Source organism: Scyliorhinus torazame, chromosome 8 (assembly GCF_047496885.1).
Source record: "Scyliorhinus torazame isolate Kashiwa2021f chromosome 8, sScyTor2.1, whole genome shotgun sequence".
NCBI classification, from domain to species: domain Eukaryota; kingdom Metazoa; phylum Chordata; class Chondrichthyes; order Carcharhiniformes; family Scyliorhinidae; genus Scyliorhinus; species Scyliorhinus torazame.
The window spans coordinates 104,740,233-104,760,377 of record NC_092714.1 but is presented as its reverse complement, the minus strand read 5'-3'; the positions used below and the strand labels follow the sequence as shown (position 1 = coordinate 104,760,377).

At 45.4% G+C, this 20,145-nt stretch overlaps 1 protein-coding gene across 15 annotated transcripts in view; it reads left to right on the top strand.

Annotated features, from left to right (window-relative positions):
* Nucleotides 1-20,145, top strand: part of dmd (dystrophin) — a 3,042,490-nt gene that overhangs the window by 1,197,788 nt on the left and 1,824,557 nt on the right. For all 15 annotated transcript variants that reach the window (XM_072513983.1, XM_072513987.1, XM_072513978.1 and 12 more), the window contains 2 exons: nt 3,645-3,768; nt 10,224-10,311. In XM_072513983.1, coding sequence (XP_072370084.1) covers nt 3,645-3,768; nt 10,224-10,311 — 212 coding nt within the window. The remainder of the gene's footprint in view (nt 1-3,644; nt 3,769-10,223; nt 10,312-20,145) is intronic.

Genomic DNA, 20,145 nt, shown 5'->3' with positions numbered 1-20,145 from the left:
CGCACCCTGGCGGCACCTGGCTGGTAGTGCCAAGGTGCCGGAGCAATACCAGGGTGCCACCCTGCTCCATCCCCAACCACCCGGGGGGTCTCCAATGGCTCTTTTCCAGGTGCCATTACGCCAGTTCCACATTTGTGTGTTAGTCATTTAGCTGCTGTTGTATAAAGAGTCAAAAGTTCTGCTCCTTCTCACAAACACCTTTATTTTCCTTCAACACACCTCTGTGCAAAACCTCTGTCATCACATCACATGCCTCAACGGCCACCTGAAGCTTCTTTACATACCACTGTCAATTATTGGATACTTAACATAAATTAGATATTTAATTTGAATGTCTCTTAACCCATTCTTAACATTGTGTACTGAAAGATGCCCTAGCAAGGTTTCCCAGGAGCAGCCAGTGAGTCCTGGATGACTTCAGCATCCGTGTATTTACGGGTCATTTAAATCTTCAGATCTGGATCTTGCCCAACCAGGGCAAGATCCAAATCACGGCAGGTGGAGCGACCCGGGCAACTCGCGATCGGCCCGGCGCCTTGCGCAGAGGCCAGTGTACTATTTATGCCAGGATCTGCACTGGACACAACAGGGTTTGCTGAATCTAACCCAGAGTCCAAATAACACAGAGTCTCCGACAAATGCAATCATTTTATGGATTGTTCCTCCCAATTGGAAATGAGAATACATGTCATCATTCATGCAACATATGATGCGAGATTCTCCACTCCTGTGCCGGTATGGAGAATCGCCTGGGCTGTCAAAATTTCCCGGGACGCCGGTCCGACGCCTCCCGCGATTCTCCCAAGCGGCGGGAACGGCCCCGTCGAGTTCCGCGGGCCGCAGGCCGGAGAATCGCCCGAGACACCCAAAATGGTGATTCTCCGGCACCCCCGCTATTCTCAGGCCCGGATGGGTCGAGCGGCCAAGCCAAGACGGCGGTTTCCCCCGGCGCCGTCCACACCTGGTCGCTGCTGTCAGGAACAGCACGGGAACGCTGGGGGGGCGGCCTGCGGAGGGGGGATCCTCAAATGTGTCATGGCCCGCGATCGGTGCCCACCGATCGTCGGGCCGTCCTCTCTGAAGGAGGACCTCCTTCCTTCCACGGCCCCACAAGATCCGTCCGCCATCTTCTTGCGGGGTGGACTCAGAGAGGACGGCAACCACGCTTGCGCGGGTGACGCCAATTATGCGGCGCTGGCCGCGTCATCTATGCCGCGCCGCCTTTACGCGGCGACAAGGCCTGGCGTGTGTAGATGACGCGGCCCCGATCCTAGCCTATTGTCGGGGCCGGAATCGGTCGGGATCGGGGCCGTTTCACGCCGTCGTGAACCTCGACGGCTTTCACGACGGCATGGGCACTTGGGCGCGAGAGTGGAGAATCCCGCCCATGGACTTTACTCCCAGGAACGTTAATAGTCCAGTAGATTAAAAATAGACATATCAAATGGACATGTGAATGACAAATTATATATTCATCATGTTGCATGTTCTGCTAAATAAAGACATTTAGTGCACCATTGCACTGTAGACAACTACGAAGACGACAGTCAATGTTAAATGTTCAGCCTGCTTTGTTTATTTACTCTGAAGGATTCACATTTCACACTCTAAATTTCAGAACTGTTTCTTTTAATGCAATGAATTTGATTAAGTGAAGCCCACTTGCAGACATTTCATTTATAATAATTATAGATATGACTTGTCCCATTTAAGATACAGGTAGATTGAGGGGCTTTGTTCTGGATTATTATGATGCCACTCTCCTCATTTTGGTGGCAGGCCTGCCACTGCTTTAATTTATCAGGCCGTGCTCCCTTAGAGTATAAAACAGGACTTGCGTCTGTGTCCAGGAAAAGTCTTGCCTTTTTGATGACTGGAAGACTTTAGGAGTATTGAAAAAGGAATAAGTAAATTTAGGAATAAATATCAGGAATATTAAGGGTTAAAAGCCTGGGGTTAGAGTGTGTTTGACTGCAGCGATCATGCTTTTTAAAAAAATAATTCTGTTTTGCAGGGCCTGGGTGCTTTTAGCAGTCAGAAGGTGAAATTGACAAAGAAATGTGTTTTTCAGTCTGGCCTAATGGACTGTGGTTTGACTGAGAAAGTCTCTGGGGAGTAAATGTGTTTTCCAGCTAGCAGTGAGAGGAGGTCATTGTGGTGATATGCATTACTGTAGGCACACAAAAGGTTAATGTGCATACACTACACCTAGCTAGACACTAGAGGGAACACCAGAGACATGACACACAGACAGTCAACCAATAGGTCAGTAAGATAGGACATGACCAATGGGCAGTCACGATACACACAGAGGTGACACTACCACAGGAGGGCAGTACACCAACCCATATAAAAGGACACATCACATATGCTCAGTCTCTTTCCAGTGGAGACACTCAGTGAGTACAGACACAGGGCGGATTGAACATCATACCCACCACGTGGATTGTAGCAGACTGGTTTGTCAGTCTGAGTAGCTATAGCAGGATTAACAGTAGCGTCGAATCAAAGTAGGAGAATTGTTAATCGTTTAATAAACGTGTTAAAGCTATCTCCAAGTCTGAACCTTCCTTTGTCAGAGTGCACATCAAGGAAGCAGCTTATGGTATGTCAAGAGCATAACAAAACAGTCATTTTTGGGTGCCAAGGAATGCAGAGAGACATTTTGAAAAGCCTGAGAGAGGGAGGGTTTTTTGGAGCAAGGTTTTGAGTGAGGAGTTGAATTCTGATCTGCCTAACGCTGAGTCCGTAATTCTCCCACAATAAGATAAATTGAGAGTTGTATGTATCTTTTCTTGTTTAATTGGAAATTGAGTAGGAATGGTTAAGGGGTAATTGTATGCTGTTCTTTTCCGATGTGAAGTAAAAATGTTTAATGTTGTATTCATAATAAAGTTTTGTTTTAAAGATAACCAAGTCCAGTTTCTTCATGCAATCTCTCCTAGTGTGAAACCTTCTTTCCTCACAGTCTTACAAATAAACTAAAATATTCAGGTTTTGTTCTCATATCATAGCCATTATTGGGGTCTGGTCTGGGATCGTAATACCTTAGTGCTGCTGGCCAAGCGGTGGCCACTGATGGTATTTCAGGAGAAAGCGTGGACGCCTCCAAACGCAGATAAATACGAGATCTTGCCAGGACAGTTTGGCAAGCAAGCAGGGTGAGTCGGAATGTTGGACAGGGCAAGACAAATGGTGGACCCAGGGAGGTAAAATTCTGCGTGAGTGAAGTGGGGGGCTCCAATTGGCACAGGGGCCCCAGGAAAGAGGCACCCCCCTCTTTCAATAATGAGCAAGCAACAGAGTTCACCCTGCTGGGCTCCACTTTGAGTGCTGGCTTCTCCTGCTGCTAATTACGTTGGAACGGCTGCAGGATGAGGCTTTTAATTAGGCCATTTCAGGACCTCACTTGGTCACAGGTAAGTGGCCATCTAACGCCTCCCCGTCATCTGTAAAATCAATGTAGAAGCAGGTTAACTGTGCTAGACATGTCGCCAATGGCACAGCTCCCTAATTCACAGGTCTACCCTCTTTTTTTTTTTCCTCCAAAGGTGGCCTGTAAAATTCTGCCTTATGGTCTGGAGATCAATTTAAAGGAGAAGTGGTGACAGACGTTTATTGATGATTTGCTGTTATTTTTGCAGGTTTGATGTTGATACAACAGAGCTGCACAGCTGGATGACGCGATCAGAAGCCATCCTGCAAAGTCCAGAATTTGCAATCTATCGGAAAGAAGGAAGTATCTCGGATCTGCAGGAGAAAGTTAATGTATGTCTATTAGTCAATATGTAAAAGATAATGAGTAAAAATTGGCTATATTGTCATAAATATTGATGTTGAGAGTATTTTACTAACACAATAATAATGACAGTAATGAGATCTGTGGAGTACTTTTATTTACAAATTATGTTCAATTATTGGATACCAATCCAGGATTCTAAATGCCATGAAGGCAGGCAGTGGCACAGTGGTATTGACAGTGGAGTAGTAATCCAGGGACCTGGGTTCAAAACCAAACATGACAGATGGTGCAATTTTGAATTAAAAGAAAAAGACTGGGATTTAAAGCCTAATGATGATCATGAAACCGTTGTCAATTGTTGTAAAAACCCATCTGAGTCACTAATGTCCTTTAGGGAAGGAAATCTGCCATCCTTACCTGGTCTGGCCTACATGCGACTCCAGATCCACAGCAATTTGGTTGACTCTCAATGCCCTCTGAAATGGAGGGCAGTTAGGGATGGACAATAAATGCTGACCCAGCCAGCGATTCCCACATCCCCATAACGAATAAAACAATGTCTGCTATTTATTCAGTGCATCATGTCTAAGGTTAAATTAAAGCTCATGGAATGGTGATTACAACCTCCGATCTGTAGAAATGGGATTAGAGCAAGAACAAAATATTAATTGCGCTATCTATTGTGGCGGCATGTGGCGTGTGGTTAGCACTGGGACTGCGGCGCTGAGGACCCGGGTTCAAATCCCAGCCGTAGGTCACTGTCCGTGTGGAGTTTGCACATTCTCCCCATGTCTTTGTGGGTTTCACCCCCACAACCCAAAGATGTGCTGGTTAGGTGGATTGACCACACTAAATTGTCCCTTATTTGGAAAAGAAAAATAATTGGCTCATCTAAATTTATAAAAATATAAAAATAAAAGGACTCCATTTTCCACAACGTAGCCAGGATGGCTAAGCGGTTGGTGCGGAAAACGCATTTCTCCTTATTGTAGGTGAGGTTAAGGAGTTTGGCGGTATGGAGGAATATTTGGAGGTTTGAGTCATGGTCCTGCTGATCGTGGCCGCAGATGGTGACATTATCGAGGCACCGGAACGTGACCCGCAGCCCGTACTGGTCAACCATTCGGTCCATCTCTCGCTGGAAGACCGAGACCCCATTGGTGACGCCGAAGGGAACTCTAAGGAAGTGATAGAGGCGGCCATCTGCTTCGAATGCAGTGTATTGGCGGTCTTCCGGGCGGATGGGGAGCTGGTGGTAGGTGGACTTCAAGTCAACTGTGGAGAAGGCTCGATACTGCGCAATCTGATTGACCATATCAGATATGCGTGGGAGAGGGTACGCATCGAGCTGTGTGTACCGATTGATACTGTAGTCGATGGCCATGCTGTGTTTCTCCCCAGTCTTGACTACCACTACTTGAGCTCTCCAGGGGCTGTTACTGGCCTCAATGATCCCCTCCCGCTGAAGCCGTTGGACTTCCGACTTGATGAAGGTCCTGTCCTGCGCACTGTACCATCTGCTCCTCGTGGTGACGGTCGTACAGTCCGGGGTGACGTTTGCAAACAGTGAAGACGGCTCGACCTGAAGGATCATGAGGCCACAAACGGTATGCGGGGGCAGGGGTCCGCCGCATTTCAGAGTAAGGCTTTGGAGGTGACATTGAAAATCGAGACCTAGAAACAGGGCAGTGCAGAGATGGGGGAGGATGTAGAGCCTGATGTTGCTATACTCTACACCCTGAACAGCGAGGGGCGCAGTACCCCCAGATTTGCACGGAATGGGATCCGGAGGCCAGGGAGATTTTCTGGGTGACTGGGGGTACCAGGAGGGAGCAGAGCCTTACCGTAGCAGGCTGGATGAAACTCTCTGTGCTCCCAGAGTCAAGGAGGCAGGTTGTCTCGTGCCCGTTGATCTTTACCGTCGTCGTAGCGGTCGTGAGGTTGCGGGGCCGGGACTGATCAAAGGTGATGTAAGCGAGCTGCGGAGGATGTTGGGAGGTCCCAGGCGGACCAGCGGTGGTGGAGGTATTGGCGGACCGCGAACGGCCAGGCGAGCAGGGATCCTGAGGCATGGTCCTAGATGGCGGCGCCCACGGGGCGCACATGACGGGCGACATCAAAGATGGCGGTGCCCACGGGCCGCACGTGGCTTGTGGTGGAGAAGATGGCGGTGCCACTGGATCACACGTGGGGGGTGTAGCAATGCTGGGCCTGGAAACAGTGGCGACCGACTGGGCCTGGCAAACGGAAACTAAGTGGCCCTTCTTCCCACACCTGTTGCAGGTCGCGCTCCGCGCCGGGCAGCACTGCCTGGGATGTTTGCTCTGGCCACAAAAGTAACATTTGGGCCCTCTGAAATTGGTCGGCTGCCGCCCGCCGCAGGCTTGCGGTGTACTCGAGTCGGCCACTGGTAGGGCCCACGTTGCCCTCGAGGGTGCCGCGCGGTCGGAGGTGTAGGCCTCCAGATTACGGGAGGCCACTTCTAGGGAGTTAGCAAACTGCAGAGTCTCTGCAAGGTCGAGCGTACCTCCTTCCAATAGCCGCTGGCGAACGTAAGTAGACTTAATGCCCGTGACATAAGCTTCTCTGATTAATAGTTCGGTGTGTTGGACTGCCGAAACTTCCTGGCAGTTACAGTTCCTACCGAGTATCCATAGAGCCTGCAAAAAATCGTCCTGAGACTCCCCCGGGAGTTGCCGTCTCGTGGCCAGGAGGTGCCTGGCGTACACTTGATTCACTGACTTGATGTACCATCCCTTTAGTAGCACCATTGCTTCTGAGTAGGTGGGCGCGTCCCAGATGAGGGGAAAAACTTGTGGGCTCACCCGTGAGTAGAGGATCTGGAGCATCTGCGGGTCTGAGAGTTCTTCAGTGGCTGCTCCGAGGTATCCTTCAAAGCAGGCTAGCCAGTGCTCGAAGGTGGCAGTGGCTTCGGCTGCGTGAGGGTTCAGCTCCAGGCAATCGGGCTTGATTAAGATGTTCATCTCGTAAAATCTTGTGCAATAAATTGATGTACCATCAATGACCACGAGACGAGAATGGTGAAACAATTGAGGCTTTACTGCACAAGATGTTGAGCCTCCTGCAGCTGGAACCAGAATGGGAGCAGCGCAGGAGAGCATACACTTTTATACGGCGCCTGCTGGGAGGAGCCAGCAGGCTGGGATTACTGTGGTATCTGTAATACAGTACCGTTATACACATAGTGTGTTACCAGTGGTGTTTACCACACTTCCTTCTCCATAACTCCCCCAATTTCCCTGGCCGCCTCTCTCCTACGAAGTCGGTGCGCCAGCATTCTACTCGCTTTCTCCCCATACTCATAGACTGCCCCTTTTACCTTCCTCAGCTATGCTACCACTTTCCCTGTGGTCAGCAGATCAAACTCCGCCTGCAGTCTCCGGCGCTCCTTCAGTAGCCCCGTCTCGGGGGTCTCCGCGTAACTCCTGTCTTCTCTGAGCATCTCCTCTACTAGCCTCTCTCTGCTCTTTCTTTCTTCTCCCTATGGGATCTGATAGAAATTAACTCCCCTCTGATAACTGCCTTCAGAGCCTCCCAAACCGTAGTTGCTGTTACCTCTCCCATATCGTTTATTTCTAAGTAGTTTTGGATGTTCCTATTTATCCACCCACAAACCTCGTCATCCGCTAGCAGTCCCACATTTAGCCTCCAGAGTGGCAACTGCCCTCTCTCTTCACCAAGTTGCAAGTCCACCCAGTGCGGAGCAAGGTCAGAGACTGCAATGGCCGAGTACTCCGTCCCCTCCACCCTTGGGATCAACACCCTGCTCACAACAAAAAAGTCTATACGCGAATGAACTTTGTGAACGTGGGAGAAAAAAGAGAACTCCTTCGCCCTCGGCCATGCGAATCTCCATGGGTCTACCCCCCCCACCTGTTCCATGAAACCCCTCAGTTCCTTAGCCGCTGCCAGTCGCTTTCCTGACCTGGACTTTGACCGGTCCAATACAGGGTCAGTGACTGTGTTAAAGTCACCCCCCATGATCAAATTATGTGAGTCTAAGTCCGGGATTTTACCCAGCATGCGTCTCATGAATTCCACGTCATCCCAGTTCGGGGCGTAGACGTTCACTAACACCGCCTGGGTCCCCTGCAGCTTTCCACTCACCATTATGTATCTGCCCCCTTTATCAGCCACAATACTCCCTGCCTCGAAGGCCACCCGTTTACTGACCAGAATTGCTACACCTCTGATCTTTGAATCCAGCCCCGAATGGAACACCTGGCCCACCCACCCCTTTCTCAATCTTGTTTGATCTGCGAGTTTTAAATGAGTCTCCTGTAGCATGGCTACGTCTGCCTTTAACCCCTTTAGGTGCGAGAACACGCGAGCCCTCTTGACCGGCCCATTCAGACTCCTCACATTCCACACCATCAGCCTGGACGGGGGGTTAACCCCCCCCCCCTCCCCTGCCGACTAGCCGTCCCCCTTTTTCGGCCAGCCACGAGCCCGCGACCCCCACTTACTCGAGCCCTCCCACTGGAGGCGCTCGTCCCCCGACTCTCCATCTGTTCCCCAAAGTTGGCTCCTCTTCTGTCAGCAAAGCAGCACCTCCCCCTCCCCCCCACCCAGCAGCCCCACGAACCCAATCCCCCAAGTCAAGTACCAGCTTAACACTAATTTTCCCCCCATTACGCTTCCATGAGTCTGCTGACCCCGGACGTTCCCGCCTCTGTATCCGATCATCCTGTTGTCTCGTTATTCGGGCCCCTCTCTTCCCAAGGAAAGCCCAATTTAACTGCCTTACAGCCCTGAAGACCCCCCCCCCCCCCCGTGAAACAAACCCCGGTCGTTAACCCAGCCCCGTAAAAGAAACGGCTCCAGATGCCTGAAGAGCAGTCCTAAGAATAGGGCCTCTCTCCCCCCTCTCTGGCTGAGCTCCGCAAAAGCAGAGAGCATGGCCAGAGAAACAGGAACAAAAAGGGAAACAACATAACGTAGCTCCCTCCAGCCACCTCTCCAGCCCACCCAATCTTGTGTAGGACAGCATCATGTTACACATCCCCACCAGAGCGTTTCATCAAAGTGTAGCTGTCCTTTAGCTCGAGTTCAACATTTCCTGTTTAATAAATGTCCACGCCTCGTCCGGTGTATCGAAGTAGTATTGCCGGTCTTGATACGTGACCCAAAGCCTCGCCGGATGCAGCAGCCCGAACTTCACCCCTTTGTTGTGGAGGGCCGTCTTAGCACGATTGAATCCAGCGCGCCTCTTGGCCAGTTCTGCTCCCAGGTCCTGGTATATGCGAATTACACTGTTCTCCCACTTGCTGCTCCGATTCATTTTGGTCCACCGCAAGACACGTTCCTTGTCTGAGAAACGGTGAAACCGTACCACCATAGCCCTCGGCGGTTCATTAGTCTTGGGCTTCCTTGCAAGGACTCTGTGTGCCCTGTCCAGTTCCAGAGGCCGAGGGAATGCCCCTATCCCCATCAGAGTCTCCAGAAACGTGGTCACAAAATGCAGTCGCATCCGACCCCTCCGCACCCTCAGGGAGGCCCAAAATCCGCAGGTTTTGTCTCCTGGACCTGTTTTCAAGGTCTTCCAATTTCTCCTGCCATCTCTTATGCAAGGAATCATGCGCCTCCACCCTCACGGCCAGACCAAGTATCTCACCCTCGTTATCAGAGACCATTTTCTCGATCTCCTTAATCGCCTTTTCCTGTATCTTCTAGGTCTCAACCATCTTCTCCATTGAGGCCTTCATCGGGGCCAGCATCTCCGTTTTTAATTCTGCAAAGCAGCTTCTGAGGAAGTCCTGCTGTTCCTGCGACCACTGGGCCCACGCTGCCTGATCCGAGCCGGCCGCTATTTTGTGCTCCCACGCCCGTTCCACCTCCTTCTCAGCACTTCTGGTCCCCTCCATAAACCGATGCGGGGAACCTTTCCAGTGTTGCTTGCCCCGTCGAATTTCACCGAGGGAGAGCCGGTAAAGCTCCTAAAAAGGGCCCGTAAGTCCGTTTGTGGCAGGAGCTGCCGTATTCGCAACCTACTCTCGCATGGCCGCCACCAGAAGTCATGATAACCCACATTTGACAAGTGGAACGAGATATTGATAATCCATAAAGCGTAATCTCGTGATGCTTACAAGCATATGCATACCAGTTTTGGGCTGGAATTCGCCAACCATTGGGATTCTCTTTTCCTGCCATTGGTGTACCTCGCCCACAGTTTCCCGATGTCATGAAGTGCCTTCGATTTGAAATCCCATTGATAAGTGGTGGGAAAAGAGAATCGCGCCACCAGCAAATGACACACCACCGAGAATCACAAGGCTGGGGGACCAGAGAATCCTGCACCTGTTATCTTATATAATCTGAAATTGCAAGTTGAATTAATGACAAAACAATTCATCTCTACACTTAACTGAGTCAAGGGATAAACTCTTGTGCTTATTTGTAATTTTTTTTACTTCCCTCAAAAATTTGTATGAGGATGTTCATTTTATTATCTTGTTTGTAGGCTATTGAGAAGGAGAAACCTGAAAAGTATAGAAAATTGCAAGATGCCAGCAGATCAGCCCAAGCCCTGGTGGAACAGATGGTGAATGGTAATTATATGCAAGTTGATTCAGATAATCTTCTTAGGGATCTGTGCAACACACAAGTTCACATTTATCACGCAGGCGATATTAGTAAACAGTAATCTGAAAGCAAACACTGTCTTCACAGCATACATTTAATGTGTTCATCAAGAGTGATGCATACAGCAAGCAATCTAATTGAAAGTGAACTGACAAATCCTAAACACTTACACATATTGTAAATTATGTCATCAAAAACTCTACTTGTTTTTTTATTTTTCACCTTAGCTGAAATGATTATGCTGTACATTCAAATTATTTCCAGGAGTGGATTTGTTGATGCAATACAGTAGAATTTCCAAAGGGTTTCTCACAGCCCTCCCGTGACATTTTGGTGAGAGGTTTCTGAAAATGCTGAGAAAACAATCGATTATCAGGAAACTGAGCCCAATGTCTTTCTTGTTGTTGTATAATTTTTGATGGATGGACCATTATGTCAATAACATTCCCCTGAATTGCTTATGATAATATTTATTCTCATAAGTAGGCTTACATTAACACTGCAATGAAGTTACTGTGAAAAGCCCCTAGTCGCCACATTCCAGCGCCTGTTCAGGTACACAGAGGGAGAATTCAGAATGTCCAAATTACCTAACAGCACATCTTTCGGGACTTGTGGGAGGAAACCCATGCAGACACAGGGAGAACATGAAGAACAGATACCAATACCACTGCTTATCCATTCACATGACGCAATATGTATAACAAATTGCATGACTTGACTTTGGGAGCCTTCCCTGTGTTACTATTGCCATGTTACATGTACCAATAGAAATTGTATTTGGAGATAGTAATAAAATAGAACTCTACAATTAAGGAATATGGGGATACTGCAGGAAGCTGAAGTTGAGTTAGGAGATTAGTAATGACCTTTGTTGAATGGGGAGCATGCTTAAAGGGCCAAATGACCTACTGGCTCTTAATTCATGTTGTCTTGTATTCTGGAAGGCGTTCCAAGTTGTTTATGCATCATGATCATGATGTGTTCATAATACAAATCATACTGAAAATTGAAAAGGTAGGTGTTTGAAATTTGAAACGGTATGGGTTATTCAAGGAGTGTTGGCACGGATTGCTAAAGGCAAATCATGTCTGGCTGCTTGATTGAATTATTTAATGGGACAACAGAGAATGTTGAGCAAGCTAGTGTGGTAGATGTTACATGGATTTTCAGAAAGCATCAAGCAAAGTAACTACCCAGAAGACTTGTTAAAATAATGGAAGCCCATAGAATTCAGTAAAAGTGGAAGAATGGGGGAGCAGAGGGTGTCGTTAGACAAATGTGTTTCAGACTTCTTAGAGGTGGTTTGCATTGATGATGCCAAGAGTCAATTTCTATAAACAACTATGAATCAAGGACTGTGTGGGACATGCAAGAAAGTGCAGTTAAGGCAACAATCGGATCAGCCATGATCTTATTGAATAGTGGAGCAGACTCTGTGGGCCCGATGGCCTATTACTGCTCCTTTTTTAAAAACATTTTGATGTGGGGCTGTGTGGTGAGCTCCAGTGTTTAGATCCCTTTTTCTATTATGTGTTTTTTGGCTTTCAATGAGAAAATAAAAATAAACTGATATCTGTTTCCTGAGGCTGATCAGAGCTTTCTTATTGACCATTAAGCTTCTGAAAACAAGATACTAGGGACTTTAATGGCCCTAATGACCAATAATGAAAAAGTTCCAGGGATAATGAGATGAACATCAAGCATGAACATAGGTGACCTTGTGCTAATGCTAGAGAGCCAAGATATATCAAAAGACAAAGCATCCTAAATGAGTATGCAGCTGATTTAAAGAGCAAGTGTATGTGTGCATTACAGGAATGCTGCCCACTGTGAATAAACAAATAAAGCACTTGATTACTGTGGCAAAAGTCTGGTGCTCTGTTGTTGAATTTATTTTTCTTTGGGGCACAGAGCTTGCTTGAATAGAGCCATTGCATTGACTTGCTCAGACACCTGTTACCTGTTGAGAAGGATGCCAATCATATCCAAAAAGCATTCCCGCTTTGCAGAACATCAGTTCTCAGTATGTCTCACAAAAGGAAACAGTCCATCGTGCCTTTCACAATTAATTTCTCATTCCCTGAAGACTTCTACCAATTTCAATCCAAAGGCAGCTTTCTCTTGAGAACAGAAACACATGCGGATGTTTAAAATACATTTTAAAAGATCTGCACAATAAATACCACACAGCTCTGAACCATGTGCTTCCAACCCAACAGGTTGGACAAACATTAAGGAAGTTCCAAACCCTGGAGAATGACATGATATCTGTAGTGATATGTATATACACAGACAAGTAAAGGGTTAATGATGACATCTCAGTGTGTCATGCGAGAGTCCCTTTAAGAAAAGTGTGTTTTATCAAATGGCTGCAGTGATGTCATTGTGTGGGTGGAGCTGGAATGTGATTCTGTCTTTTACTTTTGTTTTGAGCTAGGAGCTGTTTTTGGCTCTGTGTTTTACTTGTGGTTTAGACTTTTGGAATCTGGATAAAGACAGAGGAGTCTTGTGTGTGTCTCTCTCTGCAGGTTAAAATGGTGTCTCCAGATCACTTGACAACTTCAAAGTAATACCTGTTTTCTGGAAGGAATTCAAACCTACTGTTTTGTGGAAAAAAAAGGTGTTTTGACTTATGGATGTTGTTAGGAAAGTTATTAATGGTTATCTATCGAGTATTGTATCTGTGGGGATTATCAGTGTTGGTTGTTGATAAACTGTTTAATGTGTGTTTATCAAGTGTGAACTGAATTCGTAGAATCAACATTGTTTTGTTTTTAAAATACTTAAGGTCTCTGTTGCATAACACCTGGAGAGTGGATCCTTGTGCTCCCCATAACCAAAATCTATTAAACGTTGTGGATCAGGTGAACTCCATGATATACTTTGGTGTTCTCTAAACACTAGCACATAACAAATTGGCGGCTCGTTCGGGATAAAAGTCTACCTTTCGTGATTGGGTTGGCTTAGTGAACTTAAAGACAGTGAGGGGTGAGCATATTTGTGTTTGCTTTTCAGGTGTGGTATTCCAGTTTAAATAGGGAGTGTGTTGTGGACAATGGCTTTTTCAGAGGCTCTGAAGTTTTTTGGGGTGGAGAAGGTCACACGCAGTACCTTACGGACAGAGACTAAAAACAGGCTTTTAGATTTGGCAAACACATTGCAGCTAACATTACCTGACAGAATACGAAAAGATGAGGTACTTACGGTGGTAGCTGAGCATTTGAAGGTGCCTGAGATACAGTCGGACTCATTGGAAATGGCAAAAATTCAGTTACAAATCAAGCAACTTGAACATGAACAAGAATTATAGCAGCTTGAATATGAAATGAGAGAAAAAGAGAGAGAAAGGGAGATACAGATCAGGGAAAGAGAAAAGGAAAGAGAAGAAAGAAAAAAATAAAGAATAGCCCTGGCTGAAGAAAAAGAAAGAGAAAGGGAGGTACAGATCAGGGAAAAAGAAAAAGAGAGAGCGAGGAAAAAGAAAAGGAGAGAGAGGAAAAGGGAAAAGAGAGAGAGTTTGAACTTCAGAAAATGGCCATGAAACATGACAGTCAGTTAAAATTGGTGGATGGAAACAAAAGCGTACGGTCTGAGGAGAGTGATGAGGATAATCAGCTTGAGCGTCATAGTCGAGGGCTTAGTGGGGATCTATTTAAATATGTCCACGCATTGCCACGGTTTGTTGAAAAGGAGGTAGAAGTCATTTTCATTTCATTTGAGAAGGTAGCTAAGCAAATGAAATGGCCACAGGGCATGTGGGTATTACTGATTCAAACAAGGATGGTAGGTAGAGCTAGTGAAGTGTTTGCATCACTATCCGAGGAGGTGAAAAAATCCATCTTGGGTACATATGAACTAGTGCCCGAAGCCTACGGACAAAGGTTTAGAAATTTAAGGAAAGAACCTGGTCAAATAAACATGGAGTTTGAAAGGATCAAACAGATTAATTTTGATAGGTGGATAAGGGCTTTGAAAATCGACCAAATGTATGAAGCTCTCAGAGAAATTATACTTTTGGAGGAGTTTAAAAATTAAATTCCTGATGTAATGAGAACTCGTGTGGAAGAGCAGAAAGTTAAAACTGCGAGGTTAGCAGCAGAAATGGCAGATGATTATGAATTAGTTCATAAATCAAAGTTTGGTTCAGTCTGTGAGGGATCGAAACTGGGGAAAAGAGAAATACTCAACTGGTGGAGGTAAAGGAGATCTGATGGGAGATAATAAGGAGAGTGTACCTCAGATTAAAAAGGAAATCCAGGAGGGTGGAAGAGACATGAAAAGTTTCAAATGTTTTCACTGTAATAAACTAGGCCATGTAAAGTCAGTGTTGGTGGTTGAAGAAAAGCACTGGGAAGGCTGATGTGGTAAAATAGGATAAGACAGTGGGGTTGGGTAAAGTGGTAAAGGAAAGTCTATAGAAAGGTTAATGCTTTTGTGACTCCAGATGGTATGTAAAATTCAAAGTTAGGCCATTTGGCACGAAAAACGCCCCAGCCACATTTCAACGGTTAACGAACAAAGTCGTTTCAGGATTACCCAATTGTGTGGTATACATCGACGATCTGGTAATTTGCAGTAAGACATGGAAAGAACATTTAAAGCATCTGATGGAGTTATTCGATTGACTTCAGGAGGCGGGTTTGGTGGTAAACCAAGCCAAAACTGAATTTGGAAAAGCCCAAGTCACTTTCCTTGGCCATACAATCGGACAGGATCGAATGATCCCATGGGATGTGAAAACGAAAGTTATTGAGGAGTTTCCAATACTCTCGACACAGAGGGAAATAATGAGATTTCTTGGCATGAGTGGATTATATCGAAAACTTGTGCCAAATTTTTGCAGCGTGGTTTCTTCCTGATGGACTTGCTGAAGAAATGTCGCAAATTTCAGTGGATGGCGGAGTGCGAACAGAGGCCTAAAGGCTGTGTTCCTGTGTTGGAGAATTACAAGGGGCTCTGTGATCGGATTGAACTGAAGTATCTGACCTTAAAGAGAAATGCCGAGGCATCGAGAAATGGATGGATCGTGCAGAGACCTTCTTTTCCAAAGAGATTGTCAATCAAGAGGGATTCCATTTGCAGGTAGAAGAACTAAAATGGACTATGTTATTATAAATGTTTGCGTGTTTTGTTTTGTTAAAAAAAAAACATATATTTACTGTCAATATTTCTTAAAGGAAAGTGAAAAGGCGAAAAATGAAACCATCTTGAAGTTGATGGTTTATTTTTTTTGTTGGGGGGGGGAGGTGTCATGGGAGAGTCCCTTTAAGAAACATGTGTTTCATCAAATGGCTGCAGTGATGTCATTGTGTGGGTGGAGCTGGAATGTGATCGTGTCTTTTATTTTCGTTTTGAGCTAGGAGCTGTTTTTGGCTCTGTATTTTACTTTCGGTTTAGACCTTTGGAATCTGGATAAAGACAGAGGAGTCTTGTGTGTGTCTCTCTCTGCAGGTTAAAAAGGGGTCTCCAGATCACTTGATAACTTCCAAAGCAATATCTGTTTTCTGGAAGGAATTCAAACCTACTGTTTTGTGAAAAAAAGGCGTTTTGACATATGGATGTCGCTAGGAAAGTTATTAAGGGTTGTCTATCGAGTATTGTATCTGTGGAGATTATCAGTGTTGGTAGTTGATAAACTGTCTACTGTGTGTTTATAAAGTGTTAACTGAATTCATAGAATAAACATTGTTTTGTTTTATAAATACGCAAGGTCTCTATTGCATAACACCTGGAGAGTGGACCCTTGTGCTCCCCATAACCAAAATCTATTAAACGTTGTGGGTCAGGTGAACTCCATGATATACTTTGGTGTTCTCCAAATGGCCCATAACAAGTGTAACGCAGCCACAAGAAGGCAACACTCGATCCTATTATCAATTTGAGAACTCAAAAGATCTTGGGTCTCTTCCAACCAGGAGTGACTAGACAGCAGAGTGTTAGAGAGATAGATTGCAGCATCGTTTAGCATGTGTTGTTTAAATTAGTTAATCCTTTAATATAGATTACTTGATTACTAGTTATCTTTCTGTGGAGTGTGCAAACTCAATATTGATCAATTCGTTATTCAATAAATCAGTTTTGCTTTAAGTTAAAGATTGGTGGTTTCTTCAGAATCACACCATCAGACCATTCTGGATTAAGAAGCAAGGAGTAACAATATATTACCAAAGAATAATATAACAGTAACCTCCATGTGTCACAGTGTGAACACTGCTGTACAAATGTGGTTGGGGTGGGAAGTTCAATCCATGTGTTTTTTTAAATGTGGATTCCTCATGGAAAGTCCGTCAGTTTCACTCCACTCGAATTGAAATCTTCTCCATTTCCCTCTTTAGTCTCTATTCCTTCACTATTATCTTAAATGATCTGTCTTGTCTTTGTTTCTAATACCCAACTTCTTACTTGCTGTTGTGTTCATGCTCAAAATCTAAATTTAAAACAAAATAAATAATTATGCATTTCTATAGTGGGTTAGATTTTCTCATAATTTGGCAAAAGCGGGTTGGAAAAGTAGCGTTGAAGCCGCCAACAGCAAAGGCAACTTTTCCGTCTTATCGTTCAAGACTTAAGCTCAAAAACCTCAAGGGGTGGGTCCCACAATGGAATGCTGAAGATCGGGGCGTCATTTTTAAAGGTCACCTGAGTGCACAATAGTTCACCAGGAACCCTCTTACACCCCTCCCCCCCCCCCCCCCCCGCCCCCTTCCCTCTTGGCACATCCAGGCAATGTAATGACCCACGTATGACTCTTTCCCTGCTAAGTCATGCACTCACCTGACCTCCACTGGGAGGTCTGCTTGCCTGGTACACATCTTGGGAGATCAGTTGGATTTCACGCTGGTCTCCACTCATGCCAACGTGAATGGACTTTCTTATGAGGGGGTGGGGTGATGATTCAGGCGTAGAGGCCTGATAACTATAACTATACATGATAATTATGTAACATTCAGGCAGCACGGTGGTGCAGTGGTTGGCACTGCTGTCTCACGGCGTAGAGGTCCCAGGTTCAAACCCAAACCTTGGGTCACAGTCCGTGTGGAGTCTTGCATATTCTCCCCGTGTTTGTGTGGGTTTCGCATCCACAACCCAAAAATGTGCAGGGCAGGTAGATTGGCCACGCTAAATTGCCCCTTAATTGAAAAAAATGAATTGGGTATTCTAAATTTTAAAAAAAATCTATGTAACATTCAATATTGGGAAATATGTCATGCCACTGACAGAGCGAGGAGACAATTACATGGCGCATTTATGTTGGTGCGAAACGCTATTTGGACTTCTCGCAAGATTTTCTGCTCTTGTTACCAACCCCACTAGTGAAAAACGGGAGTAGAAAATGCTGGCCAGTGTGTTTCACAACCAAAGGATGTCCCAAAGTTCCTTAAAAGGCAATTAACTTATTTTGAATTACGCTTACTGTTGTAATTTACTGTTGTTTACTGTTGTGCATAGCAAATTCGCACAAACAGCAATATACTGCACTGTAAATTCCATGAGTAAGCCATGTTGTCTTGGTTTAGGGATAAAAGAAAGTGGCTATTAAAGCATATAGGATCCTGGGATTTTTAAGTTGAGGCATAAGAGTACAAAAGCAAGGGTGTTTTGACACCTGCAGAAAACAGTGGTTCAGCCCCAACTGATGCATTGAAGAATGTGAAGGCATTAGAAAGAATGCAGAAAAGACCCATGAGAATGGTCGCAGGGATGAGGAACTTCGGTAATGTAGATAGATTGGAGAACATAAGAACATAAGCACTAGGAGCAGGAGTAGGCCATCTGGCCCGTCGAGCCTGCTCCACCATTCAATGAGATCATGGCTGATCTTTTGTGGACTCAGCTCCACTTTCCGGCCCGAACACCATAACCCTTAATCCCTTTATTCTTCAAAAAACTATCTGTCTTTATCTTAAAAACATTTAATGAAGGAGCCTCTACTGCTTCACTGGGCAAGGAATTCCATAGATTCACAACCCTTTGGGTGAAGAAGTTCCTCCTAAACTCAGTCCTAAATCTACTTCCCCTTATTTTGAGGCTATGCCCCCTAGTTCTGCTTTCACCCGCCAGTGGAAACAACCTGCCCGCATCTATCCTATCTATTCCCTTCATAATCTTAGATGTTTCTATAAGATCCCCCCTCATCCTTCTAAATTCCAACGAGTACAGTCCCAGTCTACTCAACCTCTCCTCGTAATCCAACCCCTTCAGCTCTGGGATTAACCGAGTGAATCTTCTCTGCACACCCTCCAGTGCCAGTACGTCCTTTCTCAAGTAAGGAGACCAAAACTGAACACAATACTCCAGGTGTGGCCTCACTAACACCTTATACAATTGCAGCAGAACCTCCCTAGTCTTAAACTCCATCCCTCTAGGAATGAAGGACAAAATTCCATTTGCCTTCTTAATCACCTGTTTCACCTGTAAACCAACTTTTTGCGACTCATGCACTTGCACACCCAGGTCTCTCTGCACAGCAGCATGTTTTAATATTTTATCATTTAAATAATAATCCCTTTTGCTGTTATTCCTACCAAAATGGAAAACCTCACATTTGTCAACATTGTATTCCATCTGCCAGACCCTAGCCCATTCACTTAGCCTATCCAAATCCCTCTGAAGACTTCCAGTATCCTCTGCACTTTTTGCTTTACCACTTATCTTAGTGTCGTCTGCAAACTTGGACACATTGCCCTTGGTCCCCAACTCCAAATCATCTATGTAAATTGTGAACAGTTGTGGGCCCAATACTGATCCCTGAGGGACACCACTAGCTACTGATTGCCAACCAGAGAAACACCCATTATTCCCCACTCTTTGCTTTCTATTAATTAACCAATCCTCTATCCATGCTACTACTTTCCCCTTAATGCCATGCACCTTTATCTTATGCAATAACCTTTTGTGTGGCACCTTGTCAAAGGCTTTCTGGAAATCCAGATATACCACATCCATTGGCTCCCCGTTATCTACCGCACTGTTAATGTCCTCAAAAAATTCCACTAAATTAGTTAGGCACGACCTGCCCTTTATGAACCCATGCTGTGTCTGCCCAATCGAACAATTTCCATCTAGATGCCTCGCTATTTCTTCCTTGATGATAGATTTCAGCATCTTCCCTACTACCGAAGTTAAGCTCACTGGCCTATAATTACCCGCTTTCTGCCTACCTCCTTTTTTAAACAGTGGTGTCATGTTTGCTAATTTCCAATCCGCCGGGATCACCCAGAGTCTAGTGAATTTTGGTAAATTATCACTAGTGCATTTGCAATTTCCCTAGCCATCTCTTATAGCACTCTGGGATGCATTCCATCAAGTCCAGGAGACTTGTCTATCTTTAGCCCCATTAGCTTGCCCATCACTACCCCCTTGGTGATAACAATCCTCTCAAGGTCCTCACCTGTCATAGCCTCATTTCCATCAGTCACTGGCATGTTATTTGTGTCTTCCACTGTGAAGACCGACCCAAAAAACCTGTTCAGTTCCTCAGCCATTTCCTCATCTCCCATTATTAAATCTCCCTTCTCATCCTCTAAAGGACCAATATTTACCTTCGCCACTCTTTTTTGTTTAATGTATTTGTAGAAACTTTTACTATCTGTTTTTATATTCTGAGCAAGTTTACTCTCAAAATCTATCTTACTCTTCTTTATAGCTTTTTTAGTAGCTTTCTGTTGCCCCCTAAAGATTTCCCAGTCCTCTAGTCTCCCACTGATCTTTGCTACTTTGTATGTTTTTTCCTTCAATTTGATACTCTCCCTTATTTCCTTAGATAACCACGGTCGATTTTCCCTCTTTTTACCGTC